The sequence below is a fragment of the Tachypleus tridentatus genome, chromosome 13 (assembly GCF_004210375.1).
Source record: "Tachypleus tridentatus isolate NWPU-2018 chromosome 13, ASM421037v1, whole genome shotgun sequence".
Taxonomy (NCBI): Eukaryota; Metazoa; Arthropoda; class Merostomata; order Xiphosura; family Limulidae; genus Tachypleus; species Tachypleus tridentatus.
Window position 1 is genome coordinate 210,784,392 of NC_134837.1, and position 11,617 is coordinate 210,796,008.

At 37.2% G+C, this 11,617-nt stretch overlaps 1 protein-coding gene across 1 annotated transcript; it reads right to left on the reverse strand.

Moving 5' to 3' along the window:
• Nucleotides 1–1,271: 1,271 nt before the first annotated feature.
• LOC143239197 (uncharacterized) lies at nt 1,272–6,663 on the reverse strand. The gene is made up of 2 exons (XM_076480081.1): nt 6,418–6,663; nt 1,272–4,585 (listed from the first exon to the last, which is right to left on the reverse strand). Exons 1-2 carry the CDS (start codon nt 6,545–6,547, stop codon nt 3,606–3,608), a joined length of 1,110 nt encoding a protein of 369 aa, XP_076336196.1. The 5' UTR covers nt 6,548–6,663; the 3' UTR covers nt 1,272–3,605.
• Nucleotides 6,664–11,617: the final 4,954 nt, after the last annotated feature.

Below are 11,617 nucleotides of genomic sequence, written 5' to 3' on the forward strand. Positions count from 1 at the left end.
CTCCAACAGCTAGCTCGGTATCCATACTTTTTCATTATTAGAAAAAAAGAAAAATGTGGAGAGAGGAAGGGAGAATCAAATGTGTTTTTTCCAATTTCTAAATCTTTAACAAACGGCCTATGAACGCTTGCATCTCATCTGTCATCAAAGACTTTTACTGTAACAACGATAATCACGAGTATTGGGCCAACAGGGCCTTTTACTGAACGTGTTACAAATTCAGAGTTAATACTGTTCACCTTTCCTGTCGTAAGTACACCTGTCCTATTATTCTACAACAGGAAACCTTTCAAGAATGGAATACTTTGCCACAAGAAAATGGTACTTACAGCTTGGATAGTGTCGGGGTGAAAGATGTTATTAACCTTTCCTCGTTTTTTGACCAATTTCTAAACATTTTCGGTTAGTATACATTCTTTATAATAAAGGATCGTGAGAATATTCTTGATGCAGATTCTTAGTTCTGTGTTTGACTCGCACCAGAAGAAAGGTTTGAATCCCGTCACCACACATATTAGCCCCTTTCAGCCGTAGAGGTTTTATGATATGATGGATTTTCCTATTTGACTAGAGTACTACAAGAGTTGGTAATGAGTGTTGTTGACTAATTGTCTACTCTCTAGTATATTGCTTTTAAAACAAGGCCCGGGTGGCTAGGTGCTTAGGGCGCTCGATCCGTAATTTGAGAGTCGCGGGTTCGAATCCCCGTCACACCAAACATGCTAGCCCTTTCAGCCGTGTGGGCATCATAATGTAATAGTCAATCCCACTATTCGTTGATAAAATAGTAGTCCAAAAGTTGATGGTGATGATTAGCTGCCTTCCATCTAGTCTTACACTGCTGTATTAGAGACGGCTAGCGCAGATAGCCCTCGTGTACTTCACTCACTAACTATATCTATTTTTTCAAGCGTGTTTTTGCACTTTTTGAATTTCTTGTGTTCTATAATGTAGGTTTGTGATCTCAACGCTGTCCCGCGAAGGGGGTATTTATGAGTTAAGCCTTGGTTTGTTTGTTTATTTTAGAGCAGAACCTCATTGGACTATTTTCTGTGACCACCGCGGGGAATCTGTTAGGCTTTTATATACGTACGGCCAGCATTCTTTACAGTAGGTGTCTGTGACTAGCTGGCAATAAATTTTAACAAAAATCAAACAACATGTATCCCACTTGTTTTTAAATAATATATTAAAACAAGTCAAAGTGTACACAAGTATTCACGGCACATTTTATCATCACAGTTGTATCAAAAGCTTTAAACAATTGTCTGTTTTCATGAAAGTCCACACAAGTTGGTTCAGTTACTTTGGAGCTCAACTGACAACATAGATTATTTCTTCTTTACTCTGTTATTATAATATAGTGTGTGATAATTCACTTTAGAAATCTCCACTATTCCCTATGTATGGCTAAACTCGCAAACACGCAGTCTAGATCTAGCTAATTAACTAACTAGCTCAAATTACATTTTGGAAGCGTATATATAGCCTGATAGAGGTCTAGAACATTCCACACAGTACGATATATCATGATGCAATAATATTTAATTAAAACTGAAAAGGTTCTAGAACCTTTAAGCAATAATATTACAAACTCCAATTCACAATGTACGATTCGTACATAGTTACGTAAACAAACTCGCGATAAACTATACATTCTAAGAATAATCAAATTTAACATTCCTGCTACACTTAAACGGAAAGAGTCGTACATATCTAACAGAATCGAGCCCCAGATAATAGCATTTTAAGTCTGTAAACTTACTGCTGTCCCATCGGGGGACGTGGAATCTTAAATATAAGCTCTTGATCCTCACAGAACATAAAAAAATAATAACTTTCATGGTTCCCCAAAAGTGAGACTGAGGGTTTATTTAGAACAAAGCAGGCCGTTTTGAACCAATACAGCATATACTGAGGTAACAGTAACAAGTATAGAGCCTGTCGTGTTACTGACTCGTGTATACAAGACGTGTACCAATAGCACGTACAACAGATTAACAGTATTACCTTTTTTTTATTAACATGGACATTCGTATACAGGAACCTTTTTTACAAAGAAATATGTGTACAATCTTAACGATAATTAAAAATGACAAATATACTACAATTCTCACATTTAACTTCGGGTTCTATACAGGTAATTATATATAATAAAATATTTGAATTTTATTCACAAAATCCATTCATTTCGTGTAACAAATAGTCTGAGTAACATAATTTTACGCTTCACATAGGAATCATAATAGTACGTGGTATATTTCATCATATTTATATCAAGTTTGTCATTAAGTACGGTAAAATCAAATGACTAGCGGTTTTTTTCTATTTTATCATATTACTCTATTATATAACGTAGCATTAAAAAAAGAGCTTTGAAAGTCATCAGAAAACCAAAATGGCGTTTAGATCCGCGCTCCAAGTTCTTAAATTCACGCTCGAGTAACAGATATTGGATAATAACTTGCCAAGAACACAGCTTTCTGTATTGTTGCAAATATTTTCATTCTTAAAATCTAGCTATCTGTATTACTGCCAAATGTGGTCACTCTAGGAACTTCGCTGTCTGCATTTTTGTAAAATTTGTTCACTCTTAGGACCTATCTGTATTGTTGTAAAATTTGTTCACTCTTAGGACTTATCTGTATTGTTGTAAAATTTGTTCACTCTTACAATCTATCTGTATTGTTGCAAAATTTGTTCACTCTTAGGACTTATCTGTATTGTTGTAAAATTTGTTCACTCTTACAATCTATCTGTATTGTTGCAAAATTTGTTCACTCTTTGGATCTATCTGTATTGTTGTAAAATGTATTCACTCTTAGGATCTACCTGTATTGTTGTAAAATTTGTTCACTCTTAGGATCTACCTGTATTGTTGTAAAATGTATTCACTCTTAGAACCTATCTGTATTGTTGTAAAATTTGTTCACTCTTAGGATCTATCTGTATTGTAAAATGTATTCACTCTTAGAACTTATCTGTATTGTTGTAAAATTTGTTCACTCTTAAGATCTACCTGTATTGTTGTAAAATTTATTCACTTTTATAACCTACCTGTATTGTTGTAAAATTTGTTCACTCTTGGATTAACATATCACGTATGAAAATAGTATTACAATATTATTAAAAAGTGAGCACAAAGGTTTTTTTCTTAGATGTTGATATCTTAACATCAAAATGTCAAAAAATAACAACAAGACTTATTTTATAAACAAAATATATAATCCATAAAAATGACACTTAATGCTGGCAGGGAAACCAATGCAAGTTAATTCCCTCACACTGTTAGGCTTAGTAAAATAGGAAGCTTTAAATATATATATATATATGTATATAGACTAGTATTTATTATTATTTTCTTATTTCTCAGTGTCTAACGCAATTTATCGACGTAATTAATGTTTTTGTTGTAACACTGGAACTGTACAGTGAAATTTCTTTTTCTGTTAAAGGGGTGAAAATGGTCAAAGTCGTTTAAAACCGGTCTCAGATAGACTTGATAAAACATGTCATTTTAACAAGTCAACTTAAGTGCTACTACGATTTTGAAAATGTTTCCGAAAGCAGCTGAATAAATGAAGTAAAATGCAGCTGTTAACTGGTTATCGATGGTGGAGTCCACCAGCACACACGCCTTCTTCATGCTTTATCAACAAGGACATGCGAGAGAAGGTCTTGTTACAGGACTTACACCTGTATTTCTTGACGTCCGAGTGTGTCTGGAGGTGGGCTCGCAAGTTTGAACGGTCAGCGAAAGCTCGATTACAGTGTGGACAGGAAAAGGGCTTCTCTCCCGTGTGCGTCCGAATGTGACCTTGGAGCAACCAGGGTCTGGAGAATGCTTTTCCACATAGAGTACATTTACACGGGAGGGTGTGAGTCCTTATATGCATTTTGAGAGCTCCAAGAGAAACGTAGACCTTGTCACAGTGCTTGCAACCAAAGGACTTCTTGTTAGCAGAATCGCAATGAAACTGACGATGTTTGGAGAGTCCACTGTGTGAGGAGTAACTTTTATCGCATTCTGAGCACTGATATCGAGAGCTTTCCGAGTGATTCTTATTAACTACAGTTGTGATAATGGCGCTATCTCGGCTGCTTTCCACCTCTGACTCGGGACTAGGGGGCGCTGCCAGCAGAGGTTCCTGATGGACGTATGGAATCCATATGGTCGGTGATTCAATTTTGCCTGTAACCGGGACTTGTGGTGACGAAGAAGGTTTAAAGAGGACAACAAGCTCTCTATCAGAATCTGCTGGTTTTTCAGATGGCCTCACAATGTCGTCACTGCAAATGGGCGGTGACCGGGGAGGGGACATCGGCATCTGAGGCTGTCCTGTGTACTCGAAGCTGTAAGTATCGAGATCACGTGCAGGGCAGCCGAAAGGTAAGCACGAAGAGCCAACAGTTCGATCGCAAAATGACTCTTTCTGCCGATTTGTTATCGTTTCCTGATAAGATATTGAATAAACGATTGAAGATCGTTCGGTTTGTAAGGATTTACTAGGCAGAGTTCGTCTACATTCGGGTTTCAAATCGGAATATTTCGGTCCCTTAGTCAGGTCAAAAGGAACTGGATTATCTATACAGAAAATAAAGCACACAAGTTAAATACATAAAACAGCATTGATGTGTCGGAAGTTTTAGTTTCCATATAACTATAGTACAACTATTTCTTAATGTCTTAGTAATATATGATTTTGCTGTACAGTACAACACAGTACAATAAACTTGCAATACAAATTAAATTGTAATTAACTGTGATGGGTTTTACATGAATTAAGCGAAGCTGAAATAAAAAAAAAACACCCATCGCCAACTTTTGGGCTACTTTTATCGACTAGTGGTATTTGGCCGTCACTCTCACAGATCATCCACGGCCCCAAAGTGTAAAGTATGTTTTTAGGTCAACAGACTTCGAACCAAAAATCATCGGATTCACAGTCCGAGTACACTAACTGTTAAGTCACATGTATACTTTTCATATTTTCAAGTTATCAAATAGCCAACGCTTTATTCATTTAGTGAAAATCAAGACAAAATTAAAGCCCTTTAGCGACTAAATACTGAATTTAACCTTAAATTCAAAAGTAGTCAACCAGCCCACGGAAAACTCTTATTCATCTAGTTAAGACTAAAGCAAAAGAAAAACTCTGGTGACAAAATATTGAACTTAATCTTTAAGTAAAGTTGAACGCTATTTTTCTTTATACCACACTTTACGATTAGCTCTTCACACCCACTCCAAGTTTTTTTACCACCTGCAAAGGCTCAAAGAACATGTTTTCCCGCGTATATTTTCTCTCGTGAAACCTCTTAGCTAATCTTATCTCCCACATAACAAACTACAGAGTACTTATTAAAATGTCGTTATAACACCCACTATCAAGATGTTACCGGCACCTGCCAGAGCTGGACATACTGCTCGAGATAAGAACGTTATACATTGCCAGGCAACAATAAACTGTACATACCAGATGGTTTAAATGCCTAAGATTTGACAGATGTGTTACGGGCTACGTTTAGTCGACCCATCTGTTCTTTGAAACCCAAGCTCCCCACGTTACCACCTTAATTATAGCTTACAGTTAGCGTTAAATATCTCAAAAGTCGTTCATGTTGTTGTTTTTGTTCGACAAAAGCTACACAATTAGGTGTCTGCGTTGTGTTCATCGCGGGAATCAAGCCCCGAATTTAGCGTTTTAAGTCTGTAAGTTTACAATGCTACAGTTACTGCTATCATGACAATTACTTTTAATTTGAAAACAATATTTTGATCCTGCGATAGAATTATAAGTTTCTGTTATAAACAGAGTACGTTATGGGCTAAAATCTGTTTACAATGAAAACATTGGCCAGGTTTGTTCAGATATTTTAGTCTTTATAACAAAACCGATTAAAAAAAATGAAGTGCATTTAAAATTTTGGCACAAATGTACAAGTATCTGTTTTCTAAGAAATAATTACAATCATCCAAGAATTACTGTGTTATAAAGGATTAACAGTTTTCTATAGATAAGGCCCGGCACGGCCAGGTGATTAAGGCATTCGACTCCTAATCCGAGGGTCGCGGGTTCGAATCCCCATCACACTAAACATGTTCGCCCTTTCAGCCGTGGGGGCGACATATAAGTGATGGTCAATCCCACTATTCGTTAGTAAAAGAGTAGCCCAAGAGTTGGCGGTGGGTGGTGATAACTAGCTGCCTTCCCTCTAGTCTTACACCGCAAAATTAGGGACGGCTAGCGCAGGTACCCCTCGTGTAGCTTTGAGCGAAATTCAAAACTAACCAATCTATACATAAACCAACAGTTTATAACTCGATTTCTCAGCTTAGTTTAATAAACGAGCAAATTGAGAGAATAAAAAAAATGCTCCGTGTAAGCTCCTACACAAAATTTTACTACGAGTTACCTGAATAAGGAGAAAGCAACGGTGGCAGATTTAATACGACGTTGCTGTCCACGTCTTCCCAGGATCTTCTCTTCACTGGAGCATTATTTTTGAATGTTACGCGTTTTTTAATTAAGAATGAACGAGGCATGACGGCTTAGCATCGGAGGCAGTGTTCTATGGCACAAACACGTACGTCGGCAGCGTTGCTTCGACACTGTAGTTTACGAGACAGAGCATTCGAATCTGTTCATACACCTATCTCTAGGTTTCTTCCATGAAATGAAGCGCTATTCCGCGATAACAATGCTTTTCAAGCCCAAAGGCCGCTTTCATCCCCCCATCCTTCTCCCGTCGGTAACTAATGTGCAGGTGTACATCAAATAGACCAATCGCAACCAATCTTCGGAATTAGGGTATTTGCCAAGCTACCAATTAGAGAACGCCGGTAAGTTAGTTTTAGCTCCTCCCACCAGCTGGGTAACAAGCTGGGGAAACGGAGGAAGTAGGAAACAGGTGTACAACAGAATGAGTCCAATTTTGGGATTCCATTCCCGCACGAGATGCTGGGTAGACGGATTAGTTTCTATCCATAAAACAACTTGTACCAGAAAAGCTTTTCCAATTTTACAGTAGACAACTGAAACTTTTTCGTAAGGAAAAAGTCAAGGAATTACGAGAGAATAAACAACAAACTTTTAAATTCCAAAGAAGCATAAAACCTTTAGCATATTTATAAAAATACATAAATGTTTGTTCCTTAAGTCTATTTATTTTTCAAACAACGTGTCTTTTGTTGTTTTGTTTTTTTCAAACATCGACACGTCTTTCATAGATGGCGCTAGTACACAGTTTTTAAAGTGTTTATTTTTCAGCAAAACAACTTTGGTCCATCTGCTGTATTTACCAAGACAATTGTATGCCCGTCGATTTACACTGTCACACTGAGGATCATAAATTAAGCGAAATAATTCTATAATTTTAGCAAAAAAAATAAAACAATAAAATCTCAGATAAATGAGTAAAACGATAGTTGTAAAGCGGTCTATGTCATATGAAATCATGGTTTGTTTAAAACTCGATCATTGAACAGATGTGATATGTGAAATGCATATTAATCATGGAAAATAATTTAAAATTCCATTAGCTGTATCAACTAACTCAGTACAAGAAAAATATTAATCCACTTTTACAATAAATAAATAAATATATATTTAGTGAAAATAATTATATTTTAATGATTCCTTTATTTTTTTTAATTTCGCACAAAGCTTCTCGAGGGCGATCTGCGCTAGCCGCCTCTAATTTAGCAGTGTAAGACTAGAGGGAAGGCAGCTAGTCATCACCACCCACCGCCGACTCTTGGGCTACTCTTTTATCAACGAATAGTGGGATTGAGCTTCACATTATAACGCCCCCACGGCTGAAGGGGCGACCATGTTTGGTGCGAGCGGGATTCGAACCTGCGACCCTCAGATTACGAGTTGAACCCACCTGGCCATGCTGGGCCTATATTTTAATGAAGTTAAATAAGTAAAGTCATACGTAAGGACTACGTTAAAAACAGCAAGTCCAAACCTCTGACCAATTATATAATTCGTTATTTTAACTCAAAAACAAACCGAAACAAAAACAAATTAAGTAAAAAATGTTACATCAACTGAAAAGATCTCATGGTACAAGCTACAATGTGGGATTATAAAATGCACCCTTGGTTTTGGAGGTTGCTGCGGATTAGGACCCACATTGTAGCTTGTACTCTGGGATCTTTTCAGTTGATGCAGTTTTTGTTGAATTTGTTTTTGTTTCGGCTTGTTTTTGAGTTAAATTAACAGGTCATTATATATAGATGGCTTCCAGGGTGTTATTTCAAAATGATATTCAAATAAAAACTACTTTTGTGTTAATTATTCCGGTTTTTAGCCAAATACAATTAATAAATTAAATTCCTTTTAAAGAAGAGTTATTTTACACGTTATAAGCACCAATAAAACAAATTTCAAAGATACTTTGCATCCATTTTGGTCAAGTCGTTGAAACTGTGCTCATTTATTTAAAGAGATGTATAATATATGTAGAAAATTATAAGATCAGCGGATGTTTCCAAAGTACAACTAGGGGTCGCTAAAAAGAGTATGTATGTATGTTTTGGAATTTCGCACAAAGCTACTCGAGAGCTATCTGTGCTAGCCGTCCCTAATTTAGCAGTGTAAGACTAGAGGGAAGGCAGCTAGACATCCCCACTCACCGCCAACTCTTGGGCTACTTTTTACCAACGAAAAGTGGGATTGACCGTAACATTATAACGCCCCCACGGCTGGGAGGGCGAGCATGTTTAGCGTAACTCGGGCGCGAACCCGCGACCCTCAGATTACGAAGCGCACGCCTTAACGCGCTAGGCCATGCCAGGTCCGCTATAAAGAGACATTTTGCAAGCTACAGAAATAATGTGTTCTCCTCTCTGGTTCATCAATATCCCAGTAAAGTGTGTTTTCCTCTTTGACTCATTAAAATATCTTAATACTGGTTCATCATAAATCCATTTAAATCATGTCCTTATTTCTGGTTCATCAAAATTATTTTAAATTGTGTTATTTTTCTGGTTTATTAAAATACCTTTTAAATTATTTTGTACGCTACGTACCTGATAATACGATATTATACCTTAAGTACTGAATACGTTTTGAATCAAATTAAAAACTACTTGGGATGTCCATTGACATCTCTGTCCGTCCGATCTCGCGTTTGTCCACATGTCCATGTATTGTGTCGGTCTTTCTTTCTGTTGGTGTGTGAACTATTAGAGTATTGTATATTTTTTTAAAGCAAAGCCATAGGAAGTTGATTGTCTGCTCTGTCCACCGCATTGAATCGAACTCCGGATTTCAGCATTGTAAGTCCGTAAACTTCTCTCTGTCTCAACAAAGGACAAAACTAGAGTAATAAAATGGTTTGGGTTGGACACTAGATTTATAAAACGTGGCTGAATAAACGTGTCTGAAAATAAATCTTATAATATGTCAATCAATTTTACAAATATGAACACCATTAAATAGGATATAGATATTCAAATACTTGTGTGTGTTTAGAACAGTAACTATGAAATTGTCGTGTGGTTTCTATTTCTCGCAAAGCTACACGATAGATATGTGATAGCCGCCCCTAATTTAGTAGTGAAAGACTAGAGAGAAGTCGTCACTTCTCACTGCCACCTATTGGGCACTCGACTCGTAGTCCGAGGGTCACGGGTTCGAATCCTCGGCACACCAAACATGCTCGTCCTTTTAGCCGTGGGGGCGTTATAAAGTGACAGTCAATCCCACTATTTGTTGGTAAAAGAGTAGCCCAAGAGTTGGCGGTAGGTGGTGATGACTAGCTGCTTTCCCTCTAGTCTTACACTGCAGAATTAGGTACGGCTAGCGCAGATAGCCCTCGTGTAGCTTTGCGCGGAATTAAAAAACCAAAAACAAACAAACCAACGAATAGTGGGATTGTCCATCACTTATAACGTCCCCACGGCTAAAAAGAGAGTCATTTTTGGTGTAACGGAGATTCGAACTCGCGGCTCTCAGATTGCGAGTCGAGCTCCCTAAACACCTGACCATCCAATGAAGAGAGATTCTAAATCGTTTCATATCTAGGTAGTAAAAGAAATGTCGAAGTCATTTGCAAACATGTAGAGAGAATTAACACGTGTAAGTGTCAGTCCTAGGTCATGTTAGGTTTTATTCACAAAGGCGGGCAGAAAAAATGTTCATGTTATCCGTTTAATTTCTGAATAGACGGGAGCTATATGGTGTTGAGAGTATTTCTGGAAAGTTTGTCGGTTTGTTGTTAAAAGCAACGATACACAGTGAGGTATATTTTCTGTAACCACAGCGAGCATCGAAACGTGATTTTTAAGGTTGGAAGCTTGCAGACTTGCTCCTGAGCTACTGGAAGGCATGTGTATAAAGACAGTTTAACGTAAGTAAAACAAACACGTCTCAATTAACGATTGCTGTTAGAATTAAGATAAAAGAGGTATTAGACGAAAGGCCTCATCGGCACTAGATGTTGCTGTCGTGGTGTGATTCGAATATGATTATACACTGTTGTTTTGTAGCGTCAAAATATATTCATAATTTCATAGGGAAACTTAATGTTATGTCATGTGACGTAGGTGACAGTGATAAAGAAACATACAAAAAAAACCCACTTCAGATCATACCATAACAGTGTTTGTGAACAGTGTGCTCGTATCCATGGCGCCTCAGTCAACCACTACATGTCTTCGTATTATAGCCTGCTTCAAGATCCCTGGTCTTGGACGAAAGGCCTCATCGGCACTAGACATAGCTGTCGTGGTGGGATTCGAATATGATTATACACTGTTTTTTTTATCTTCTTCCGGAAGTTAATATTAATAATTACCTCTTTTTTTTCGCTGTTGGGACTAACATAATTGTTATATTATTTATGATACGTGTGCCGTACACGTCTCAGAACATGTGGTATATTACAACTGACCGTAACTGACAAAATAATATGAACCATTTATGCATATGAATGTGTACAATTCTGCTTAACAAAACTATACTTGGATATATATCCTTTTTAACTTTGGAAACAGGTTCTTTTTTGTAATCTCTGGACTATTTTTATTATTAAAAGCTATGATGGAAACGTAAGTGGAAACTGTGACTTTTAACTTCATTATAATAAAAATGAGTGAATCTGCAGTTAGGATACATCGAATGAGGGCCTTTTCCTCACAATTATAATAAAAAAAAAACGTGTTTGTTAGTAACAATTAATGGCTTAGTGTCTTTATTGTCCATAGATTTGTAACACGAGACACATAACTTATATGAGTTATACTGTTAGGCCTTTCAAAGAGCATTTTCAAATCAGCATAGTAGTTTATTGCGCGTGAGCTAAGGAAAAAAAAAGAAGTGAAACTGTTTCATGGGACTAGGGTTAGTCATTTTCTTAGACCAAGGACATTCTAGAGGTGAAAGGAGACAAGTTTTTGTCCGTGGTCATTTGAGCAGGATAGCTGACCTTTCACCTTGAGGCCTAGTAACCTAAGCTGAATTTCCAGTATTGTGTCCCAGTAAATCTCAGTCTAACGAATCTGGTATGCACGAAGCTAGACCCAAAGAACAACAAAAAACAGGGCAACAAAAAATGCTTTATAGTTCGCTTTCGTTGACAGAGAGCCACGACAGAGAGCTTATCT

Excerpts from the sequence above, each read along its gene's own strand:
- LOC143239197 (XM_076480081.1), bottom strand. The coding sequence starts at position 6,547 with ATGCCTCGTTCATTCTTAATTAAAAAACGCGTAACATTCAAAAATAAT. Across the intron at positions 4,586-6,417 it reads GTTGCTTTCTCCTTATTCAG|ATAATCCAGTTCCTTTTGAC; the intron begins GTAACTCGTAGT and ends TTTTCTGTATAG.